This window comes from Hippocampus zosterae, chromosome 7 (assembly GCF_025434085.1).
Source record: "Hippocampus zosterae strain Florida chromosome 7, ASM2543408v3, whole genome shotgun sequence".
Taxonomy (NCBI): domain Eukaryota; kingdom Metazoa; phylum Chordata; class Actinopteri; order Syngnathiformes; family Syngnathidae; genus Hippocampus; species Hippocampus zosterae.
The window spans coordinates 17,081,296-17,105,978 of NC_067457.1; the positions used below are offsets into that span (position 1 = coordinate 17,081,296).

General features: G+C 44.0%; 2 protein-coding genes and 1 long non-coding RNA gene across 8 annotated transcripts in view; 2 read left to right on the forward strand and 1 right to left on the reverse strand.

The window, feature by feature from the left end:
* LOC127604305 (uncharacterized) overlaps nt 1–4,403 on the reverse strand; it is a 108,842-nt gene extending 104,439 nt beyond the window's left edge. The window contains exon 1 of the long non-coding RNA XR_007963230.1: nt 4,256–4,403. This is a non-coding gene — a long non-coding RNA (uncharacterized LOC127604305). The remainder of the gene's footprint in view (nt 1–4,255) is intronic.
* LOC127604114 (H-2 class I histocompatibility antigen, D-D alpha chain-like) overlaps nt 1–6,320 on the forward strand; it is a 190,500-nt gene extending 184,180 nt beyond the window's left edge. For 2 of the 4 annotated variants that reach the window (XM_052071001.1, XM_052071002.1), the window contains 6 exons: nt 3,898–4,097; nt 4,207–4,515; nt 4,587–4,694; nt 4,777–4,794; nt 4,871–4,985; nt 5,092–6,320. In XM_052071001.1, coding sequence (XP_051926961.1) covers nt 3,898–4,097; nt 4,207–4,515; nt 4,587–4,694; nt 4,777–4,794; nt 4,871–4,965 — 730 coding nt within the window. In that variant the 3' untranslated portion in view covers nt 4,966–4,985; nt 5,092–6,320. Of the gene's footprint in view, nt 1–2,242; nt 2,468–3,015; nt 3,283–3,818; nt 4,098–4,206; nt 4,516–4,586; nt 4,695–4,776; nt 4,795–4,870; nt 4,986–5,091 lie in introns of those variants that run through there. The other 2 variants (XM_052071012.1, XM_052071013.1) reach the window with 2 other exon arrangements.
* A 1,980-nt stretch (nt 6,321–8,300) lies between these two features.
* Nucleotides 8,301–24,683, forward strand: part of LOC127604145 (ataxin-1-like) — a 36,337-nt gene continuing 19,954 nt past the window's right edge. For 2 of the 3 annotated variants that reach the window (XM_052071085.1, XM_052071087.1), the window contains exons 1-2: nt 8,301–8,655; nt 23,865–24,012. The gene's annotated coding sequence lies outside the window, so the exon portion shown is untranslated. Of the gene's footprint in view, nt 8,656–12,641; nt 13,481–23,864; nt 24,013–24,683 lie in introns of those variants that run through there. The other variant, XM_052071088.1, reaches the window with a different exon arrangement.

Below are 24,683 nucleotides of genomic sequence, written 5' to 3' on the forward strand. Positions count from 1 at the left end.
TCTCAAAGTGTTCATGTGAGAGGAGAGGTTTTATTTTGGCCAGCTGTCTAAGGTGAAAGAAGCTGGATTTAACAACGGCACCAATTTGCCAATCGAGTTTGAAATCAGTGTCCAGTTTAAGGCCCAAGTTTGAGACCGTTGATTTCAGATAAGGAGACAGGGGGCCCAAGTCTACAGGATGGAATGTACAAGGGCCACTGGGACCAAACAATATCACCTCTGTCTTCTTTTCGTTGAATTTCGAGAAATTTTGTGCCATCAAGGTTTTGATTTCTTCCAGACAGGATAGAAGTGGCCTTAATGAGAAGGCGTCTTTCTTGCTCAGTGGGACATAGATCTGGCAGTCATCTGCATAGCAGTGGAAGGGAATACCATGTTTCCTTAAGATGGAACCCAATGGGAGCAGATACAGTGAGAACAGCAGAGGCCCCAGAATTGAGCCCTGTGGAACACCACATGACAGGGGAGCAGTGCGTGACTCAGAGCAGCCAAGGCTGACACAAAAGGTCCTGTCAGCTAGATAGCTAGAAACGCGTAACAGGGCTGACTCCGTGCTATGCATCGTCTTGAAACCTGACTGGAAGACCTCCAAGATGTTATGTTCATCCAAGAAAAGTTGCAACTGCATCTGCACCACTTTTTCCAGAATTTTGGAAATGAAAGGCAGTTTGGAAATGGGCCTGTAACTTGACAGCACATCTGGATAAAGACCAGCTTTCTTGATCAAGGGTTGGACCACAGCATGTTTAAACTGTTGGGGAACTACACCAGAAGAAAGGCTTCTGTTGATGATATCCAAGGCCGATGCACCAACACTCGAGAGAACCTCCTGAAAGAAGCGTGGGGGAAGAGAGTCGCAAGGGGAGCCAGATGGCTTCGTCTGGCGAACTACATCCTCCAAAAGCGCCAAGGACACAGTATCAAAAGAATTTAGCAGTCTTTCCAAATTTGATAAGAGACATGCAATAATGTTCAATTGGTGAAAGTAACAAATGAGTGAAAATAATGAAGCATAGCATGAGTGAAGCAGTTGATATATGACGTCTTTACAGTCAAATGTGTTGACAATTTGTGTGGGAAGTAACTCTTCAATGCTTCATGCACATGTTAAACAAACATACGGTATACAGCCATACTAATGCCAAATGATAAAAACATGCTTCACAACACACACAAGCGTGTGTGTGTGTGTGTGTGTGTGTGTGTGTGTGTGTGTGTGTGTGTGTGAGTGCGTGCGTGCATATATCGTTCTCACTGCACATTGACCATTTAAATCCTTCAATTGAATTTTTAAATTTGACAGGAAAAGCATCTCTGCAACATGGTCGTTCAGATTTCGTTCCATCTGTATTTTCATATACAGCAGCCGTTTCACCAAGCGGACACTCAAAACTTGCGAGGTAAAACAGTAAAACCCAGCTGAATTATAGTTTGTCTTAAATATGAATTTATTGCACGAAAAATACAGTACAGATTGATGTATGAACACCAAATTGAAAAACTTGTATAGATGCATGAGTTTATAAACATACACAAGCATCTCTCTCTCTCTCAAGAGAGAGAGAGAGAGAGAGAGAGTATATATATATACTGTAGATGTGTATATATATGTATATTGATAGGTAGATACATAAATGTTTCCACAGATGTTAACGCATTAATAGGCGACAAGAGACAGAGGTCACCAGGGAGGCCGACCATGAAGATACTTTGATGGCTGCAGAAAGTTGAGTGAAAGTGAGCTTTCATTTACAATTCGCTGGTAAGTCGTCTGAAAAAATAATGTCCACTCCTTTGATAATAATTAAACAAACAAGGACACAGGTAACATTTTTATATACAGTGCATGTATGTGATATGATTGATTATACAGACGATCAACCTGTACCAGTTGATTGCGCAGCTGCCTCCATCACAACAAAGCAATGTCTGAAGAACTTTCGATGAAAGTTGGGAGTCAAGCGTTTTGATCCAGCCCACGTTCAAGCAGGCCTTGGACTTGGCTCTGCAGCCACCGCGATTCGCTGCTTACAGCCCACTTGTGTGGTCACGTGATTTCCCCGAAAGAGAAGTGTTTGGGGACTATCCCCCCCTCGGGCTAGTTAAAATGGTATAACCCAAGAGGCAAGGTGCTAACACAAACAAGAAGTGCTTGCTTCTGGTCTTGACCGTTCCCAGCCACTGGGAATGAAAGCGTCGCTTTTTTTGCACAGCCTGCAAAAAAACGCGCTGGTTTTCATCTCTTCTTACGCGGACACCACTGAATTTGAACTTGGAAAAGTAGTCGCAGCAACCCGACTTGACGCAAGTGACGTCATCTCCAGGCTGGCTTGTCATCATCGGATGAGGCGGGCATTTTATTTTAGTTTGCTGTGGTTGGACTGAAGAAAGGAGCAGAAGATGTCGAAGATGATTGTTTTATTCGGGCTGTTTGCGGTGGCTGCGCAGTTCCAAGTTGTGAGGCCCGGTAAGTGCGCTACGTGCAATCTGCCTTTCGGTTTCGTTTTTTCTCGGCTTGACGCACTTGAAGGAAGCAACCTTTTCACTGCTCAGGACAAAGTTCCTTCACCACAACACATTATAATTCCGATTAGATTTGCAATAGTTTTGTTGGAAATTGTCCCGCGCCGAGTTCATCAATTTCAATATCCCAAAATGGATCATCAAGGATGTCAAACTCAAAATCGTCGCTATGGCTTCCGTCTGAGGGCCAAAATGAATATATGTTTCTTAGAACACATTTACAGTGAAGGACAACTCATTTTGAAATCAAAAGCCAGTCAAGAAAAAAAAACGATATCTTTTTCAAATGTTTAAACGGGTGATGAGAAACGACAACACAAAATGCTCGGAACATCTGCATGTGACTAAAAGTGAAAACAATTTGCAATGTTGTCATTTGAGCAAGAAACATGGAATTGATGCAGATGATTCGCCTTTCTGGAAGAAGATGTTTGGAGTTTGTTGAAGGATTTGAGCATTAAAACAGAAATGTTTTGGGTGTTTTTCTTTCAGTGACCCACTCGTACAAGTATTTTAAGACTGCGTATTCTCCGACTCCAAACAAGGTCGACTATTGGGCGGTTTATTATCTTGACGACGTTCAGATCCTTCACTACCACAGCAAGAGCGGGACGCTCGAAGCCACACAGGAGTGGATGAACAAAGTCACACTCGACGATCCTCACTTCTGGGAGAGCGCGAGAGACAGGAATAAGCGTAACCAGGAGGCCAATAAAGTCATTTTGGCAAGGATGAGAGAACGCTTCAACCATACTGGAGGTTTGTTTAGCGTCAACTTTCTATGAGAAAGAGACATTTCACTTTTTTACCTTCAGAGACGGGTCGACAGGGCCGACTGCTTGCTCAGGGACTTTTTTTATTTTTTGGGGGGCATTGGATTTTTATTTTGCGAAAAAATTGTCCTGGGCAACACGGTGGATGACTGGTTTGCACATCCGCCTTCCAGTGCCGAAGTCGTGGGGTCAAATTCCAAATCATTTATTTTTTCTGGATACTAAACGATTTGCTCCAGCATTCCCAAAAGACGCACGGGAGCTTCACTCTTGACTCGGAATTGTCCAAATGTGCGAACAGTTCTTTATTTATTTGTCTGTCCCCCTGCCTCTCGCTTAAAGACAGCCGGGCTAGGCTCCGGCACACCCGCGACCCATCAGGAGCGGAAACGCTTCAGAGAATGGCTGGATGGATGAAATTCTCTTCATACTCCAGAATATGCGAGAGCGACCTGATCTCAGCACATCCTGTCTCAGACGTGTGTGTGTGTGTGTGTGTGTGTGTGTGTGTCATCGTGTCAGGTCTTCACATGCGCCAGAGGATATCTGGCTGCGATTGGGACGAAGAGGCTGACAAGGTTTACGGATCAACTCACCTCAGTTACGACGGAGAAGACTACCTGACCTTTGACCTGCAGACGCTGACCTGGACCGCCGTCCAGCCGCAAGCTTTCGCCGACAAACTGGCGTTGGAACAATCGGACGCCTATCGTCAATACAAGCAGTATTACCACATGGAGATTTGTCCTTCTTTGCTGCAGATGTTTTTGAGACATGGGAGGGACTTTGTGATGAGAACAGGTACCAGGACGCCCTCCCCCGGAGCGACGCGGCTGCCATGGCAACCCGCTCTCTCTTCTCTCAACGCATTCCCTTCGCCGGCGTCTCACTTTTTCTCGTTTGGGCGCAGAGCTCCCGGTGATGTCCCTGCTGCAGAAGACGCCGTCGTCTCCGATCACCTGCCACGTGACGGGTTTCTACCCCTACAAATCCGCCCTTTTCTGGAGGAAGGACGGCACGGAGCTCTACGAGGACGTGGAGATGGGAGAGACCCTCCCCAACCACGACGGAACCTTCCAGATGACGGCCCACCTGAAAGCGGAGCTGCCGGCCGACGCGGAGGACCGCTACGAATGCGTCTTCCAGCTGTCCGGCGTCGAGGGCGACATGGTCACCAAGCTGGACAGAAAACTCATCCTGAGCAACGAGCGCGACCGAGGTGAGCCAGCCGCTACGCCAACCTGGCCCGATGTCTCCTTTCTCAACGACTTCGTCTTTGCTCTCGTCCAGAGGAAGAAGTCAGGAAGATGACGCTGGCCGTGGCGGGCTCCGTCGTGCTCCTCGTTCTGCTGGCACTGCTGCTCGTGGTCCTGGTCATGATTTACAAAAGAAGACAAGGTGAGGGACGCAAATGCGTGTCTGTTGGCAAGATTTGGCACCAAAACAAACCGCAACTTGTCTCTTTTTTTTCTCCTTACAGCCAAATACATGCCAGCATGTAAGTAAAACGTCACCTGTTTTCGTCCCGCCGCAAATGAGCGTTGAAGCACAAACGCTGTGTTTGCGTCCCGCAGCCGGTGACGGCGATTCCGAGCTGACTCCAAGGCCCCCTTCCGAGCCCGATTCTGATGCCTCTTTGAAGTCTGTTTCCCAGCCCGCTTCCACGTGAGACGCAGCAGCCGTCACACGGTGAGTTAACCGACGCGGACTCCGCGCGGTTGGCAATCGTTCGAGGTCGATTCATGTGCGCTCGTCTTCCAGTTTGCCCTGTCCATTTGAACCTTTGTCAAAACAGGACGACTTCTTCTTGGCTCTTGACGCAGACGGATACTTTTTACTCCTTCCCGCCCTCGTCATCCCCGCTTGCTGATTTGTTTTTCCGCGCTCTTGCATCAAAACGATCATTCACGGAGAAGTTGATGGCTTCGCCCCGAGGATTTGTCTGACGACCCGACGGGCTCTTTCTTCTGTCCCCAACGCCACCCTGTTGGTCTATAAAAAAAAAACAACAAATATGTGGATGCCATTGCAGGGGTTGGCAACCCAAAATATTGAAAGAGCCATATTGGAGAAAAAAACAAACATGTCTGGAGCCGCTAAAAATGAACAGCCTTGCGTGCGCACTTTTGCAGCGTGTTAACTATCATAGCTCACGTGTACCATTTAAAAATGCTCCTCTCTGCCCTCCAAATTTCCATTCTCTGCCACTACCCTCAGTGAATTGTACATGAACCGCCATTTAAAACACATTCAGTACCAGCCAATTCTAGAACAAGTCTGGAAAGATGTTTAAAAACGTCTTTGGGAATGAATGAGTTAAAAAAAAAAACAGCCACCTGTCTGGTACCCTTCAACCTGCTAATAAAAACGTGTGTCGCAGGCTGTGACGCAAATCTTCGTTGACAGAAATGTTGAGATTTAGTATTAATTCTACACGTTTTTTACAGCATTGGAAAACTTTAAGAATGTTTGTGTCATGTTTTTACTCCTACAGAAACCATCTTCAAATATATTTCCCTCTCCCATCTTTTTCCATTTTCAAACATTTTTGAAAAAGGTCCAGGGAGCCACTAGGGCGGCGCTAAAGAGCCGCAGCTCGCAAATCGAATGTTTTTTCCTTGTTGGCGTGGTGTTGAGGATTGTTCACCTCACGCCAGGAAACTTGGAACTTTTTCACTTTCTGTTTCAAGCACTCGGACGTATCCGATTGTCGACAAAACACATTTCTTTTCATGGGCTGTCAAATTCAATGTTGACGCACTTCACGGGGACGCGGTGAGCGGCATATGTCAAAATGTTGCCAGACATTTGACACAACTGAACTTTCAAGACCCGTCGAATACTTTGTGCTCTGGTTCTAATCGCTGAAGCTAGCAAAAGAAAAAGCGCTCTCTTTGTTCACTGTGAAAAATCATCATTTTCTGACGCATACCAACTAATTAGTCACAAAATCATTTGCAATTCCTATTTTAATGTCAATTTGAAATCTTGTCCTGTTTTGGAATAAAGGCACAGAAATTAAAACGTGTTTTTTTCCCCCCATCAAAGAATCCCCCCCAAATAATTGAGAGATTAATCGATTATTGAAACACACGTTAGTTGTAGAAATGACACACACACACACGAACACAAAGAGAGGTTCGTAGATAAATGTTGATCCATGCGCTGCCTAGAAGGGATTTCAAAAGTCACAAGGCTTTTGATTCCACTCATCTGTGCGCCTGCAGCCACACACATTAGGAAATAGCATTATTATCATGGCACACTGTTCAGCCGTGTGTGTGTGTGTGCGCGCGCGCGCGTGTGTTTGGCTTTTACTCAACCAGTGTGGAAAAGACACGTCACCTTCCACAGGTCAGAGTCCAAGGAATTATTTTTGTCGCTGTTAAATTCCACCCCCCTTTTTTAGGTGCAGGCAGGCAGGCAGGGACGACTTTTTGCCTCTGACTTTTGTGCTTTTTGCGATTAAAAAAAAAATAGCCTGCATTTATTTTTCATCCAAATTTAACATCCGATACGTTTTGGTACTGAAGAAGTGCGATGGTGATGATGATAATAATTAATAATAATAATAACTGAAGATATTAAACCGAAAGAAATGTCAGTGAAGGTTGAGGTGATGTCACAGGCAGGTCATAAACGATACAAATATGCCCCCTCGTGGTTGTCGGCAGTATAAGCTGATTTTATAATTTAACGCTTTGTTCGCAACTTTTGGTAGCGTCATCTTATCTTTCATGTTTTTCTGGAAAGGCAGAAATTGTATGATTTTGAAAAAACCCAATTTTGTAATGGTAGAAAAGTAAATCACCGCTGCGCTGTTACCAAGTGCGATAATGCTCAGTGGGGACCGCGATTGTTTTTAAAATTCCGTTGTCGATATTCAATAGCGCTGGACAACATTCAACAAAAAATGAAGTCTTGTATGGAAAATGATGTCAAAAGTTATAAGAATCTAAAAAATCAATATAGATTTAATAATTTTCGACTGAAATATGATTTTATAATATATTGTAATATAAAATGGGTTAAAAAAATTCAAACCATCGTAAATACGTAATAACTTTTTAACTCGTAAAAATAACACTATTATTCTACACATTTGTTAAATTGTATTAGAATAATTTTATTTAAAAAATTACATGTAGAATATGTGCAGGTACGCCCCTTATTCAACTGTTGCCAGGTACATTCGGCGGTGGGAAAGAGAAGGTCGTTAAGATAAAAAAAAATACATTCATACATTCTATAATACAGTATATTAAACATTGTTTCTCTGAGTTGGAGATGTCCGATTGCATTTGAGTGCGCCTCATGTCTCGTAGGCACCCCTGACGTCATTGTTGACACTACTGTTAGCGGCTAGCCGCTAGCGCTGGAGACTTGTACTGTATCATAAAATGACGGCGGAATTAACTTGCGGTCAATTGGCGTCCTAAATCATCAATTGAATATGATTTCTGGATTGAGTTGTTGATGTCGCTAGCAACCATGTAATGGCACTAAAACTGATAAGTCAAGGTAAATAATCGAGCCGTCACACGCACACAGCACACGCGCCAACTTCAAAATAAAAGCGAGGTAAGGCGATTAGTGATTGCGTCAACGTTTAATTCGTAAGTGCTTTTAATTTGAAGTGAGCCTTTGCGTTCGCGGCGTGTCACGTTAAGAGCGCCAAATAAACTGTTACCGGAGGCAGAAAAAAAATCCTTGTCGGTTTTTGTTTCAAAAATTGTGGCACCCGAATTATTGAAGGGGTGATTTAAGTGTCACAAAATGCTAGAGGGAAATAGAACAATCCCATATAAAGTACCGATACGCTTGTGGTTAAAATTGAGAAGTACTGTACTTCGTACCGGTCCACTTAAAGCACTTAATATAATATTTTTCAAAAGCCTTATGAGACCAATTAAATGCGGTCATGATATTACGAAACCGCTCTATATATCTTATCTATATCTATCTGTAGGTGACTGAAATATTCGTAACGTTAAAAAAACACACACACAAACGCGCGCGTGAGCAAGGTCCGGTCTGTACTACTTTTTTTTGTGCATGAGTAGCTGCGTATGAGTAGTGTGCTCGCTGCGTGAACTCGCGGCGCCTGCGTGACGGTCACGGTGACGGTTTGTGGTGGTGGAGCTGCTGCTGCGGGTGGGGGCCGCGCGGCCGCCGCACACTTGAGCAGGCGGGGAGAGGAGCGACGCTTTCCGGCCGCCAGGCCCCGGAGTGCAGCGAGCACGCAGCGCAGGAGGGGGGGGAGAGTGGGTGGCGGACACTGCCGCGAGCCGAGGACGACACTGGAGGAGAGAACCACTCAGAACCGACAGCCTGCCCTGCCACCGCCGCCAGACAGACAGTAAGCAACTCCCGACACACGCCGCGCTCCCTGCCCGCCCCGCGCTGGGTCGTCTCCGGCCATCTGGGGGAAAGTTGTTCCGGTTGGCGAGAGCGCCGAAGCTCCCGGTGCCTGGCGCGCTTCCTAGCCGAGCGAGGAGCACGTCCGTCCGGGTTGCGAGCTGCACGAACTGCGCCACTCCTTTGGATCACTTCAGCTGCTTTTTTTTCTTTCCCCATTTTCAGTACTCGCAGTTACGTTAAAAGAACGCGTAATCAAGTTGGCGTTGTGCAACTCGTTGTTTTGCGCTCATTTATCCCTTTTTTCGGTGCATTTTTTTAAATGTGCGTGTCACCATCGCGGAAGTGTGTTGACACGCGAGTCGTGCAGCCGATTCCACTCCGGCTTTGATGGGTCTCCATCGGGGCTCTTCTGGTTGTTTTTTAAGGGCTTTTAATGGACTACAAACTGTTAGTTGATTTGTGTGTGCGTGTGTGTGCAAAGGACATAGTGATTTTGTGACTGCGAGACTACCCGTGATGTCATTCATCCCAGCTTGAGCCATTATATAACGGGACTGTGGGGAAGCCTGCGATAGCGAGGCTATTTTTACTCTGTTTATGACCCCCCCACCGATGCTACACTACTCCCAGTCCCTAGTGGTGGCCTATCACTCACGTTGTCATTTTTTTTACTACTATGAGTAGGATTGCGTGTGTGCAACTTTAGTGCAGCTAAAGTGATGGCCATGTCACACTTTGTTAGTACGTCACGCCGTAGCGTTTCAAGCGTGTAAAAGGAACAGGAGTTAACTCAATCGCGCCATTTTCAAGAACATTGCGTCCTCATGATACTTGTTTCTAATAATTTGAGTCACTTCGATAGGTGCACACTATATACGGGAGTTGTTGTAAAGCACTTTTAAAATTAGCGAACAAATAAATAAACATGTCATGAGTCAAACAGTTCATTTAGATACAATATACCTTTTAGAACTCTGGTGTCAAAATCAAGGCCCGGGGGCCAGATATGGCCAGCCACCTCATTTGATGTGGCCCGCGAAAGCAAATCAAGCATGCTGACTTCAATGATGCTTGCTAAAATTTGGCCCAACATTTCAAATTTTCGAATGTAATACTGTATATAAGAGAGCTATTGTAAGTTTTATTGTTAACAAAACCCTCATTACAGTAACTTAAACTATAGTTGAATATACCATTATTCTATACTCCAAGGGAACCGGTAACTATAATGTGGCCCACGACAAAAATGAGTTTGCCATCCTTGTTTTAGAATATAGAAAGTCGATTCATGCTGTCCAATAAGAGCAAAAGTGTGATGATAAGCATAGAACAAGACCACACAGCCACTTTTGACAACATGTAACAAACACACACAAAGCGTACGCCCAAAAGCACAAAACGCACGCATACAAACAAGAGATCACAAAAAGCACTCACGAGACACACACAATTATACAAAGCACACACTAGAACTCAGATAACATGAAAAAGGACGGAGATACAAACACAGAGAAACAAGTACACAAAAAAACGTAACCTCAAGCTCTCGTGCGCAAACACGAACTTGAACGGTGAGTAAGTGACAGCTAAAGTGTAAGGATAACCATAGAACAGGAAATGGCACTTATTGCGTCTTTTTTTTTTGGTTTTGTATTAGATTTTCTGCTTGTGTGTTGTATCGACGAGTTTGTGAAGCCGAATCAGTTTATCTTGATTCTGTTGCGTTGGTTTTGCGCCTTTGGGCATGATTTGGCACCTCGGGGCGCCACGCTATGTTACGCTTTTTTTACTTCACTCAAATATGCGAAGAAAACATTGACATGATATAATATGATGATGACGAGTGAATGTCTGTGTTTTTTTTTGTGTGTGTGTGTGTGTGTATGGGTGTGTGTGATGACAATATAATGTTCTGTCTTGTCAACTGCAAAGATGCGCCTGCGTCGTCTTCCTTTGTGCCGCCGAGGCCGTGCGCAGCCTAGCACGAGGCGCTTCATTAGCATAACAGGTGTTTGCGAATGTAACGTATCCTCACACGTGTGCGTGCGTGTCGACGAGTCCTGCCGTCAGCTTGACCAACGGCGACGTTCCCTCCAAATATAACAGCACAGCGTGTTCACTCTTTGCAATAGGTTTTGTTTTTACGGCGATGCTGTAAAACTTGCTTGTCATGTCTCCGAATTCTTGCGAAGTTGGCGTCGCCCGTTTTGTCTAGCAAATGTGGTTGAAATTGGGCCAAACCTTCCAGGAGTTTCACTTTGAAGGTCCCCTCGACATGGAAAAAAAAAGAACCCTAAAATGGCTGTTTCAAACAAAAATGACCGATTTCTTGAGATTTTTTTTGTGGGTCTACCTATAATATCGATGCCTACTAAATTTAGTGCGCGGCCCGGAGGTCGAATGGTTAGCATGTCGGCCTCACATTACAGCGGTGCAGGGATCGATTCAGACTCTGGCCTTCCTGTGTGGAGTTTGCATGTTCTCCCCGTGTCTGCGTGGGATTTCTCCGGGTACTCAGGTTTCCTCCCACATTCCAAAAACATGGATGGCAGGTGAATGGAACTCTCTAAATTGTTCGTAGGTGTGATTGCGAGCGCCAATGGTTGTTTGTCTTTGTGTGCCCTGTGATTAGCTGGCAACCGGTCCAAGGTGTACCCTTACCCCACTTACTGTCCGAAGACAGCTGGGATAGGCGGCAGCACACACGCAACTCTTGTGATGATAAAGGGGATTGGAAAATGGATGGACGGATGGATAAGTTTTGTGCTGCTGAGTAAAACTGATTTTGGGGCCTGTATGTTTAAATCGAATACAATTAGGTGATACAGAACCAAAATGGCCGCTTTGAACCAAAATGTCAGACATTTTCCTGAGACCATTATATAGATTTAATTATTTATTTTTGCGTAATCTACTCATGACCTCCCAAATTTCACGTTGTTAAACGAAGCAGAATTCAAGGACTTTACTTTTACTAAATAATTCCAGAGTGACACACAGCCAAAATGGCTGCTTTGAACCAAAATGGAAAATGTCATTTTTGTGGGTCTCCTCAAGATAAGCATCTCTACCAAATTTTATGTTACTATGTAAACAAGTGTTTGGGGGCTGAATTTTCCAATGTAATGTATTTTTATTTTTGAGACTACATGTGGAAGTCCGAGCACCAAGTCACTTATTAATCCTGCTGGGAAATCTGCAGACATGTACATGCACACACTTTTGAGTTCTCCCAGGTTACAAATGGGTCTGACCAATGAGCCGAGCTGCAGTTCAAGGGCTTGTGATGATGATACATTGGCCTCTAATTGCCGGTTGATCACATTTGAATGTTGAACTATTCTGCGGTTTTGTCCTCACACAGCCTTTGAATGCCCGTCAATGCGGGTAGCGTTTGAAACGCACGCTTGAAACAATTCCGGCTGCCACGAAACAGTTGATCATTCCGACAAAAATGAAAAGACTATTGAGAGCCGTATACTCGTAATGACAGGGTTGCTACCCGAAAATGCAGCTAGTGATTGTACTGTAATGTCGGAATTTGGGCTGGCACTATATATTGAGTAAGGGGGTGGGGGCTGAGGTTGCGGTCTTTTTTGAAGTGACAAGGTTTCAACTCGTCTATGCAGCTTACCGGTGAAGTACTTTTGATTCGAATTGTCAATTTATTACGACAACAAAATGAACTTTGAGGATCTTATAAGAGTGGCCAGGTTGCTACCCATTTATGCATCCGGTGTTTTAAATTCATAATTCTACAATTCGAGTTTTTTTTTGCATTGATCCATCATGTGACTGCGTCGTCTAGCGCAGCCCGTCCTTAGCTCGCATTACACATTCTTATTTATGTATTTGACTGAACTGCACGATTTGGCGCAAATGTGTAGTGCGTGTAAGTACAAATCGTGACATTAAGACGGTCGCGGGGGGCAGCAACAATGCACTCGTGCTGACGGAGGGCCAAGTGTGTGTGAGGGGTTAGGCGGGGGGAGTGATACGTATTTGACAGAGTGGAATTCAATAACAGGAAAAAAGCCAATGAAAAAAAAACAATCCGTGCAATAGCGAAACCCACCCTGCAGCGCTATTGTGCTTGGCACACGCTTGGCAATTCATGTCAAGCGTTTGGCCCATGCGGGAAGCCTAAATGGAGCGCGTGGACAGCGGCGAGGGGAAGGTGGTGGAAAGCATCCTGACAGGGGAATGACCTCCTTTCATTGACTGTCCGATGTCCCTGCAAATGCGGTCCGTACTGGAGTGACCGGATTACAAACCCGTCTGTGCAGCTACTAGCGTCTAATCCCGCAGTGCCTCGGCCAAGTCTGTGATGAGTCATTGCTTAGCTATGAGAAAAAAACAAAAAACAAAACTAAAGATTATGGAGGGCCTGATTGGAATGACTGGGTTGCTACCTGTCTATGCAGCATGTATTTAAACCCACAGTGGCTTAGTTGGGCTGTTGTGAACCCTCCATTATGAACCAAAAAACATGTTGAGGGCCGCAGCGGAGTGAGTAATTTGCTCCCCGACTATGCAGCGTGTGTTGTTGTTGTTTTGCTGTTGCATTGTAGTGCGCTGTTGTGACCTAGATTGCACACACACACACGTCGATGAAGACACGTCGGGCATTGTTTGCAGAGGAGAGGCCACTTAATCGGAGCTTGACAACACGCTGGCTCGCTTGGCGTGCGCGGAATTTGTTTTTTTGTGACTCCCGACGCTTCCTTCCAAGAGATTTTCTTAGCCGCGCCAAGGTGCTTCCCTGCCATTTGTTTGTCAATTGTTTGCCTGTCTTCAGTCGTGTTTTCAACATTTCTACTGAGGTAGCGGATCTAATATCCGCGGGCAGGGCAGGACATGCCAGAGCACGGGAGCCCGCATCGAAAACGCACCCTAACCTGCGGTTAGCGACACAGCGTTGCTGATCCACCATACGTCGGAGTCTACGGGAACGCTAATCGTTGCAAAAGCGCGCCATCTGCGCGTCATCACGTCACATCACCTTTAATACTATGCAGTCCACAAAAACTGCATACAGTTCACGTTTCAGTAGGTGCTACCGTTTTAGATAGCAACCCGAGATTGCGGCGCGACCGCTTCTGCTACTGCGATAGTAAGCATTGTTATGCCATGGGAATTACGGCAGATTATTTGTTGAGTTTCACTATTAGTGGGCGGCCAATCGTGAAGTTCCACTGCCCATCGTAATGCTAACTGTCGCAATGAAAAATGATGCTATCTCCACAAATTAACATTCTTTGACAGGATGCTAGCTGCTGCTCTTCTAGTTCTTAGCATAATTCAAATGGGGCCTGGTTTGTGTTTGAACAGTCACCGAACTGTTGTGTGCGGTTGTGTGTGTATGTGTTTGTGAGACTTAGTACAAGCACTCTGACTTAACTCCAACTTTGTAGACAACGCATGCACGCACACAGCCGTCCATCGTCTTAGGCCGGCCCAAGGAAAATACCTGCGGTGGGGAGCAGAAACGTTGACATCACGGGAAATGATTACCGCTGGGTTCCTCTTGAATGGCTTTTCTGGGAAAGTTTGAAAACAAATTAGAGATGGAAGCCCCTCTTAGTCACTCTGACTGCGCAGACTTCACGGTGGGCCCTCATAGAGATCTCTGGCTGCTCTAGTTACACTCAAGTAGGAACTTGAAAAGTGCACAAGGTTGATTGTTTAATTCGTCTGTGCGTGTGTGTGTTAAGGTGTTTTATTTTTTGTAATGGTGCTTTTAAAACTAAATGACCGCAGCCGGATTCTCCATTATGTTTATGCAGTACTGAGCACTGAACAAAAAAACAAATCATGACAAATAGAATTAAAAAAACATGTACTTAATAACTGTTGAATGCCATGACAGCACAACGAAAATATTTATGCCATTAAAAAATATATAATAAAACCACACAACTCAATTAAAACGAAAATGAACATTTGAACTTTCTTTCAGGTTGATCTGAATGCTGAACACAGCCAGATCCTTCTTGTCAGATGGCGTGCATACTTGTGCTACCACATTATTTTAATTGTTTGTTTTTGCTTCCTTCCTGGAAAAAAAAAGTACATCAGATATGACGTTACAAATAAATCAATAAAATCAAATAATAGCGAGCAGACTCTCTTCTGTTTATCTGACCTCTTGTCATCTATTAGCCTCAAAACCCAAACCACCAGAGCAACTTTATGATTGAAAAGCTGCACCCCCTCTCTGTAGAGTGCTTCTGGTTTTCAGGCGTTCGCCCAGTCGCCTCGCTTTAACGCCACATGAATGGCCATTACCTTTGCTGGCAAATTTCCCCTTCCCCACGCGATCCCCGGCGCGACTCCCCGAGATGGAGAGCTGAGTGAGTGCATTTGCGAGCTGACAACACACGCCACCAAAACACTGCTGAAAGGATCGCGAGGGGGTGGTAATAGCGAGCCCTTTCCAGAGACACTCACGGGGAAAGCATTTAGGCGCACTTGAAGGGTGTGCATGTGGTCAACGATGTCATCATTATGGCTGGAGACCGCAAAGACTTACTTGGGCTACATACTGTACATTCCTGCACTCAAGTACGACATCATTTCTGAGAGAGATAGTTAGCTAAGTAACATTACTGTAATCTAGTACATCGTTTGTGAGAGAGAGAGAGAGAGAGAGAGAGAGAGCCATCTAGCTAGCTAGCTTGCTAAATTGAAAAATATAGTTAGCTAAGTAACATTACTGTAATCTAGTACATCGTTTGTGAGAGAGAGAGAGAGAGAGAGAGAGAGAGAGCTACCTACTTAGCTAGCTAGCTAGCTTCACTAAATTGAAAAGGCTAGCTGGCTAAAGAACCTTCCTGCATTCAAATACATCATTTCTGAGAGAGAGAGAGAGAGAGAGAGAGAGAGAGAGAGAGAGATAGTTAGCTATATAGCTAGCTCGCTAAATTGAAGAAGATAGTAAGCTAAGTAACATTACTGCACTCAAGTACAACATCGTTCTGAGAGAGCGAGAGCTAGAGCTAGCTAGTTCGCTAAATTGAAAATGATAGCTGGCTGAATACAGATAAAAGCTGGCTAGAAAGTGAGGTGAATAATGGAGAAACGGTTTCAGAGCATTCCATGTGCGTGGACGCTTTCCATGTGTTTCCCTTCAAACTCGGCAGGTTTATAAATGATCCCAACCATTCATCAAAGCCTCTCAAATGCGATTACGTGCCGGATATCAGCCCTAACGCTCATTTGCGCATCCAACAATACTGCAGCTCCTCTTTGCCTTTTTGACCTTGATGTTATCCTTGTTGCCTGTAGTCTCTTTGTCCAAGTCATGCAGAGAGCAACTGTAATCACATTTCGACGTCATTGTCACAAGTGAGAAAAGGCTGCCGTCAATGGAATTCATGAACCGGCTCATTTGTGTCCATCAAAACTATCTTGGCTTTCGTAGCCGCGAGGACCATGTGTACTCGCAAAATGATAGTTTGCGACTTTGCACAGACAGTACCTCAACTAATCTCCTCCAGATGTTTATCGCGGAGAAATAGAGACTCAAATGCTTTCGGAGAAAGTGGAAGGAGAGAAAGTGCTTCCACTCGAGCTTCCTTCATCAACTCTTCCTTCCCGTGAGCACCAATCGAGAAGAACTCGCGTTGACGCCACTGCGCAAACCTCTGATGATGTAATCCCCACAAAGCTTGCACACGGCTGCTAAGAAGCTGCTGGATTTGCAGGTTTTTATTGGAACCTTTTTTTTTTTTTCCTGAGGGCAAAGTGAAGGCAACTCAAAAATTGGTCTCTTTCTTCATCAGGATTAATCATGGGCCAAATAAATGAAATTCAGCATCTTTTGGCGAATATTTGAAGGCCTGATCACTAAAAAACAGTTTGCAAGAATCCACCGGAGTTAAAAAAATAACCAAAAAAATTTCAGCCCCCCGAATCCAGGTACACTTAGAAACATGAAACTTGGTCGACTTGTCTATCATAAGTAGGCGAACCAAAAAAATTCTCCAAAAGGCATCCCTGAGAAGACACAGAAAGCTATTTTTGGTCAAATTGGTCATTTTGGATCAGCAGTACCCTCTAGAATTCTGATTAAAAATCCAGGTTCTGAAATCAGCATGACTGAACAGCATGAAATATGGTGGGCCTGGCTATCATGAGTAGACCCACAAAAAAAAGTCTGAAGATATCCTGTCTGAAAAGACCCATTTTGGATCCAACTGACTGTTTTAGGGTCATTTTTGCTATTTGGCTCCCAGAAATGTTTCAAAATTCAGCCCACCCAGCCGGTTTCACTTGGCAACAAGTAACTTGGTAAACATATGAGATGTCATGAGTAAGCACACCAAAAAGTCTTTTGAAGATTTGCCCATAATGACACATGAGGTCTGCCATTTTGGTATGAAGTGGCCGTTTTCGTGTCATTTTGATTTTCAAATTGGTTAAAAATGCAGCCGCCAAAGACACTTTTAGTTAGCAACGTGAACTTTGCTAGACGTGTCCTGAATGACTTGACCTACAAAAAATTCTCAGGAAGCCATATCGGAAAACACACAGGATGTTTGTTATATCGTCATCTCCTAAGGGTTTTTGTTAGATATTTTGACCAAATTTGAGCCACATATACTCGACAAATGAGCAACCTTAAGTTGGGAAGAGTTTTTGTTTATGCACGCATTCGTATGTGTGGAGCATGGATCAAAACTGATGCTTTGTCTTCGAACGACAAAACCCCAAGAATATTTCTCCTTGTCCCGAAACTCAAGAGTGCTCATAGCCGCTCGATCTCGGGCGGTTGAAATTGTTGTTTCTGCGTAATCCTCCAAAAGTTTCATAACACCTCGTCGAAGTAGTAAGCTGGCGTCCTCGTTTGCGGCGTGGTTAAGCCTCATCAGGAAAAACAGAGGGCTGTTCTCCGAGGATGACCTCAGGCTGCCGACACAAGCAAACATTTGTTAGTCACTCACTCCAGACGCAGTGGGAGAGAGAGTGGGAGAGAGGGGGAAAAAAAGTGAGAGGTGAAGACACTGTTGACTTTCTTTTACCAAAACTGGAGAGGCTCCTGAACAGTCCTGGAGTTGCGCGTGTTGTTCGCTGGCCACGCTGTCACATGTGCAACCAGAGACGCAACTCCAGAAGCAAAAGCCCCTTTCGCACTTCTCACGCAATTCGGCTTTTCAGAGGAAAACCTGGTCGGTTCGTTTGAAAAGAACATTAAAGGGTGGAATCATTTTCCACGAGTTAGACAGGATATGTTGTGTTGTTTTTCAAAAAAAAAAGTGCTTCCATTCTCACATCTGGCAAAATTTCGATTTGGGGCGTGGCTGTAATTTCTTAAAGCGGGGCGATGCGACCGCTGGCATCTTACTAGGAGGAAATATTTCAAATTCTGCTTTTTATGCATCGGGGCGCTGCGAGCTGATTTTATTTTCCCGCATTTTGAATGCGCAATCCCAGGGGAAAAAAAAAGAAATCTGCTCAGTCGAAGGAGCGTTTTGGGAGGGGCGCTTGTTTGCTTGTCACATGATCCGAGTGTGTTTGTCGTGTCGTGAAGGTGTTGCAGAAGGCAAACTGCAGTTTACGCTCATGTGAAGTCGCCAGGGATGCGTAGCGTGCGTGTGTGCAGGAACTGCAGCAATTTCACACAGCTCCAAGTGTGCGTCCGCCCCACTTTCACTCTTTTAATCATGCAGACACTCAAATGTGTGTGTGTGTGTGTGTGTGTGTGTGTGTGAGTTGGCTGACCTGAGACAGCCCTGCTAACACGTTTGAAGATTTTGCTTTGATTCATGTTACTCATCTTTGGGTGCTGATGCGGGGCTGATAAATTGCGCTATGGCAACCAAATCATCGGTCTGACTCGGGGATCCATTTACAGGAAACTGTCATGCCCACAATTTTTTTTGTTGTGTCAAATCATTTTTCGCAAATAAATAATGATATAGTTGAAAAAACAAATATAATAAAAAGATATTTTTTCCCCACAAATGACATTTTAAAAAAATCAAATTTTCACAAATAACATTGCACTGAATATTTTTTTTCCTACAAATGGTCATTCCCCTCTCTGCCCACATGCATTTCAGAATTAGTAAAATTGTATTTTCCCCCCAAATGTTTAACAATAAAACTACAAAATAAATAACGAAAATAATAAAAGATCTAAAAAAAATTCGGCACACATTATATTATGTATTATGTTTTGCAACATAGTTTTCCAGCAGTAAGTGATACAAAAAAAACTTGAATGATAATTTTCCACAAATGAATAATTTAAAATATTTTTTTTAATGTAAATTGATACCAAAATAGATATCCACAAAATGTGTTTGCTTGTGCGCACGTGTCGTCAAGGGTGTCCTTGGTGCCGCCGGCAACCCCGCAGTGACACGCAGGCAACACTAACAAGCCCTCCCAAGCCTACGTGGCGCAGCGCAACACAAGACGACGAACTGTAAACACCTCGACGGCGCCTCATGATTTGTCTTTTTGCCGACCATGTGAACGCCATGGCTACCCAAGCATTTCCAGGCCATGAGCTAAGGCCTTTTCACCATGTCCACTTTTCTAATGCTCCAATTAACGCTCTTTTGACACGGGAATGGATTACACTTTGGGATATTAGCAAACAGGCCCCTTATCTGTTATAGGTTTGTGCGCCTTTTTTTGGAGGCCTCTGAACTCTGTGTTGCAAAAAGAAATGGGAACTCCTTCATTAAAAAAAAAAATATATATATATACACACGAGTAGGTCAATTCAGTTTAGTTAGCAACTTGGCTAACAGAGTGAGTAGCCGCCACCTGACACTCGCTTATGTAAACAAGGCCACGAGGTCAGCGCGGTTCATGAGCCTTTTTTGGAGGTCTCTGAACTCTGCCTAGCAACAAGAAATGAGAACTCCTTCAGTAAAAAAATAAATAAAATACATACTAGTCGGTCAATTCAGTTTAGTTAGCAACTTCGCTAACTGATTGAGTAGCCGCCACCTGACACTCGCTTATGTAAATAAGGCCACGAGGTCAGCGTGGTTCATGCACCTTTTTTGGAGGTCTCTGAACTCTGCCTAGCAACAAGAAATGAGAACTCCTTTAATAAAAAAATAAAATAAAATATATACTACTAGGTCAATTCGGTTTAGTTAGCGACTTAGCTAACTGATTGAGTCGCCGCCACCGGACACCCGCTTATGTAAACAAGGCCACAGGGTCAGCGCGATTCGTTCGCCGGGTTAGCATTCGGCGGCGGTCCGCGCTGTCAAAGCCTGGAGCTGCACGTGATGTGGAGATCCGCTCCGTAGTCTGGGAGCTCAGTAACATCTCGCTTTGAACGCTGAGCTCCTGACGCTGAGATGAAAAGCGAGCCCCTGCCTGCCTGCCTGCTTGCTTGCTTGTTTGTTTGTTTGACAAGTTCATGTGAGAGAGAAGGAGTCAATGCATTTGTGTTTAATTTTTTTTTTTTAGCATATTTGGGAAGTTGATCCAGTGGTGATTTTATAGGAGCACTTCAAGGATTTCCAAAGGCACATTGTAAATTGCACAAAGAACAATAAAATGTGATTTCTGGTGAGCAAGCAGGCAATGAAATTCTTGACATTTCTGCAACCACTTGCTGCTCGCCATCTGTTTAGTCTCCAAATGTTGCGCTTCGAGGCCTTGGGACAACATTTCTGTCCCGAGAAATTAAACCTAAAGCGGCCACTTCAAAACCAAGACGGCAGACTTTGTGTGTCTTTTCAGACGTGGCTTCTTGAGAACGTTTTTGTGGGTCTCTGCATGGCAGACTTGTTGACCGAATTTCATATTGTTAAGTAAAACCGGCTTTTCTGAGAATTTTGTCATTCAAACTTGCCGCTATGCTCCATCAACACACAACAACAAAAAACTCAAATTTGTTGTCAACCAGCATCCTCTTTCCATCATCGAGGACTTGATTCAAAAAACATGGTAGTGATGGGATAAAATCTTTTTATGGACCCCTGAAAATAGCTACAACGACCCTAAATTGTCTGCTTCAAGCGAACATGACCGATTTTCCGTGTCTTGAGGGGGACTGGCTTCTTTCGACTTTTTTTTGTGGGTCTATTCATGAGAAGCACGTTGAGCAAATTCGTTGTTGCAGAGTCAAACTATGTCGTCAGGTGTTGAAATGTCAAAAAATATTTGTCCGTGCTCTTCCCTTGTGGATTTTCACCCCTGAAGGACTCCTGGGAATGGCTCGAATTGACCTACAATGTCCGACCTCCGATGTATTTTTAGGCATGGCCTTTTCTGACTTTTTTTTGCGGGTCTGGGCATGATAAACGCCAGGCTACCAAGTCAAACTGCATTCAGGGCCCCCTAAAAAATCCCTGTCCGTGCTCTGACCACAAGAAATTGATTAATTGGGCCTAAAATGGCTGCTTCGTTCCAAAATGGCCGACTTCCTGTGTCTTTTCACTGGCTTTTGTCGTGCTAGGTGCTGCTTTGCTTAGCAAAATAGTTCAAGTGGACTCAACTGAATGCTTCAATAAGATAAGATAAGATAAGATAAGATAAGATATCCTTTATTCGTCCCACACTGGGGAAATTTACAGGATGGAATAAATATAATAGTTTTATCAGTTTTAGTTTTAGTTTTTTTTAAATAAATGGAGTATTTGTAATGGAGAGACTCTCTGTTTCTTATGTGTTGTGTTGTATTATTTTGTTCTGTTATTATGACTTCAAGATGATGCCGCGAGAGTGGCTGCCTTTACAGCAGCTCCAATCCTTTTTGTTCATCTACTTTCTCCCTTTCATAACTTTGCTGCTGTAAATTGGGAATTTCTCCATTGTGAGATAAAGAAAGGTTTTCTTATTCTTTCTTATTCTTATTTATAGAGTGAAAGACAAAAACTGATTTTGCTCACTTTGCTCAACTTTTATGCAATGTAGGCAGATATTAGATCATACGTGTGTGTGTGTGTGTGTGTGTGTGCGTGTGCGTGTCGCGGCAACTACACTATAAGAATTAAAGAGGACCACAGTTAGATCAAAAGGCAACGGATTATTACCATGCTTGCGTGGGTAGCCGTTATGTCTTTTGTTTGCGCAGAGCACTTCTGATATGTGTGTGCTTGTGTGCATGTGTGTGTGTGTGTCTTTGAAGATTCCCTCTCAATGTGTGTTCCCCAAGGGCCTCTCAAAAGCCTTCTCTTCCCACTGCTAAGCACCCTCTGCCAATCGAATCCACTTGATCGTGCATGGCGGCCGTATTGGCGGTTGCGCTCAGTGACGTGTTTCTCGCACGCCGGTGAATCGCAAGCTCTATGTTGTGACATGTTGCCATGGACACCAGTGTAGAGGAAAGGGGAAGGTGGCGAGAGGGGACTGGCGTGCTCGCAATCAAAGAAGCGAGGCAGAAAATGGATTGACAAATGAGCTCCTGAAGACAGTTTGACTTGGCAACAAATTATCTCTTAAAGCCTTTAATGCCTCACCCATTAAGAAATAGCCCGAAAAATCAGATTTTTGGGAACTGAGATTTTCATTAAACAACACTTATAACAAAATCCACAAAAATATTTTTGCCATATCATATTGTTTTAGATATTTGTCATATTTCATTTAATAGCATTATGTAGATTAGATCTGAAGATAAAAAAAATTGAAAAAAAAATCTAAAAATCTAAACCTAAATCTAAATCTAAAAATTTTAAACAGAATTTGATACAGATGATTTGATGTAATATAAAGAATGAGTTACATAATGAAAATGCATGTATCAAATATGATACAAATGGCATTATAGGGTTAAAAAGTTGTTGTATTTATTACTAATTTGTGTACCTGTTTTGTTTGGGAGGGTAGTGGGTTCTCCTCCCTATTTTGTATGGTTGCTTGCTTGACATTAGTTACAGTATCGGTCGGCCATTGTTTATTTTGTTTTGCCTTTCTATATTTTACCTTAAAGAGTAAATTGGACCTTGGTATGTTTTTGTTGTATTAAGTTGAGGACCACGGAACGACTAATGACCACTTTGTGGAAGCCACTGGGGATCCTAATAAAGAATAAATCCATCCGACCATCCATTTTCTGATCCGCTAATCCTCACAACGGTCGCAGGGGTGCTGGAGCCTATCTCTGCTGTCTTCGGACACCCTGAACTGGTTGCCAGCCAATCGCAGGGCACACGTAGACAAAACAACCTTTCGCTCTCACACTCACACCTAGGGACAATTTAGTGTGTTCCGTGAACCTACCATGCATGTTTTTGGAATATGGGAGTAAACTGGAGTACCCGGAGAAAACCCACACAGGCATGGGGAGGACATGCAAACTCGCGCCCTCCTTCCATGTTCACTTTCATTTTGAAATCTTATCTATCCACTGTCTTGCCTCATGGCCGTGTATGTGTACTTAGACATTTTTTTTCAATCAGAGCGCTGAACTTTGCACTTAAAGTAATCACTAACGGCTGGCAGGCAAGTTATGCAACCCAAAGCGTACGGCGGTCACCTCCTTGCGTGTCAAACATCAGCTGTGCAATGAATGAAGATGGCTGACGTGATGGCCCATCTGAAATAAAGCGAGACGACTGCTCAGAGGGCACACCGGCGTCCTTCTATGTGCAGCCACAGGCGCACGAGTGTGCGTGCAGAATTGCTGAGTCAAAGGAAAACTTTGTTTGCGTGTTCACAGGTGTGATGACAAAAGAGTCACATTGACTAGCAGGTGACAAAAAACTAAACATTCATTCTAAATCCATCAATTGGCCTTTTTTTACAATGTATTTCTTTTGTTCTTTTTTTTTCCTCAATGATTAATTTTGTTTGAATTTTTGGAACAGCATCAGTGGGATTGTGTGGAATCTGAAATCTTGAGATTTAAAGTTGGAAGGATGAGCTGCTGGGCTGACGTGGAAAATAATAGTTTGAGGGTTTTCCTTCTAGATCATTTCGACTTTTTTTTTTCGAGGTCTAATTAGTTTTTACAGTAGATTTACTGATGCTTCTTTTTTCGAAAATGCTTTATTTTTGATTTTGTTTTTATTAAGGTAGTTTTAGTATTAGTTTTAGCTTTGGTTGCTGACGGACGTTCAGCCTTCGGAAGCTCACCCAAAGTGTCAATTTGGAGATGTCACTCACTAGGCCACACCCCTCACCAGGCCACACCCCTTTTAATGATTGTATGGACTTTTTTTTCATTCCAATGGGGAATTATCAACTTGGCGTCCAAGTAAACATGGTTTTGTGTTTTTTCTTCTTCAGGGAATGTTGGCAGGCCCTGAAGGCGGACACATTTGGACCCACGGCGCCGTAGGCCAGCAAAACGCTTGCCCTCCACCTGCATCAAGAAACCAAGGCGTCGCAATAAGCTCCGCCTCTTCCTCCATATAGATCTACGTCGTCCACTGAGGTGCCATCTCTTTGTAGCCGTCTTGTTGTCAAAGTAGCCTACTTCCTTATTATTACGGAGGGGGGGGGGTTCTACCGTGGTCCGGGAGAGTTCCTTCGAAGGATCGCAATATCGGGAGTCGGCAATGAGTGATTCTCTTCTCTTCTCCTGTTCCCTTCCCATTTCTTTGTCCTCTTTTCTCTTTATGTCCACGTCCCTCTCCACTCCTCTTGACCAGGGGTGTCAAACTCATTTCACATTGTGGGCCACATACGGACTCTGTAGATGTCAAGTGGGCCAAACCATTAACATGAAATCATACTGTGCAGTGAATCACCAAAATCTCATCTCTTTCCTTTGTTTTGGTCTCAAGAAGCATTGATTTGGCACTTTCATATCATTTCATATCTCGGTGACAGACTGAGACTGCTGTTTTCTTCCCCGATCAAAACAATGTCGTCTTCTACTGTGATCAAAACAGTGTGCCCCCTAGCGGATAATCCGCAAATTGCATTTTATTGAAAATATTCCTTCTGTCTCTTCAATGCATTTTTTGTTTCACTTTTAAATTATCCCACGGGCCGGATAGAACTTCCTTGGAGGGGCCGGTTCCAGCCCCCGGGCCGTATGTTTGACACCACTGCTCTTGACCCTATTGCAGCTTGTCTCCTGTCTCTCTTCATCCTCTCACC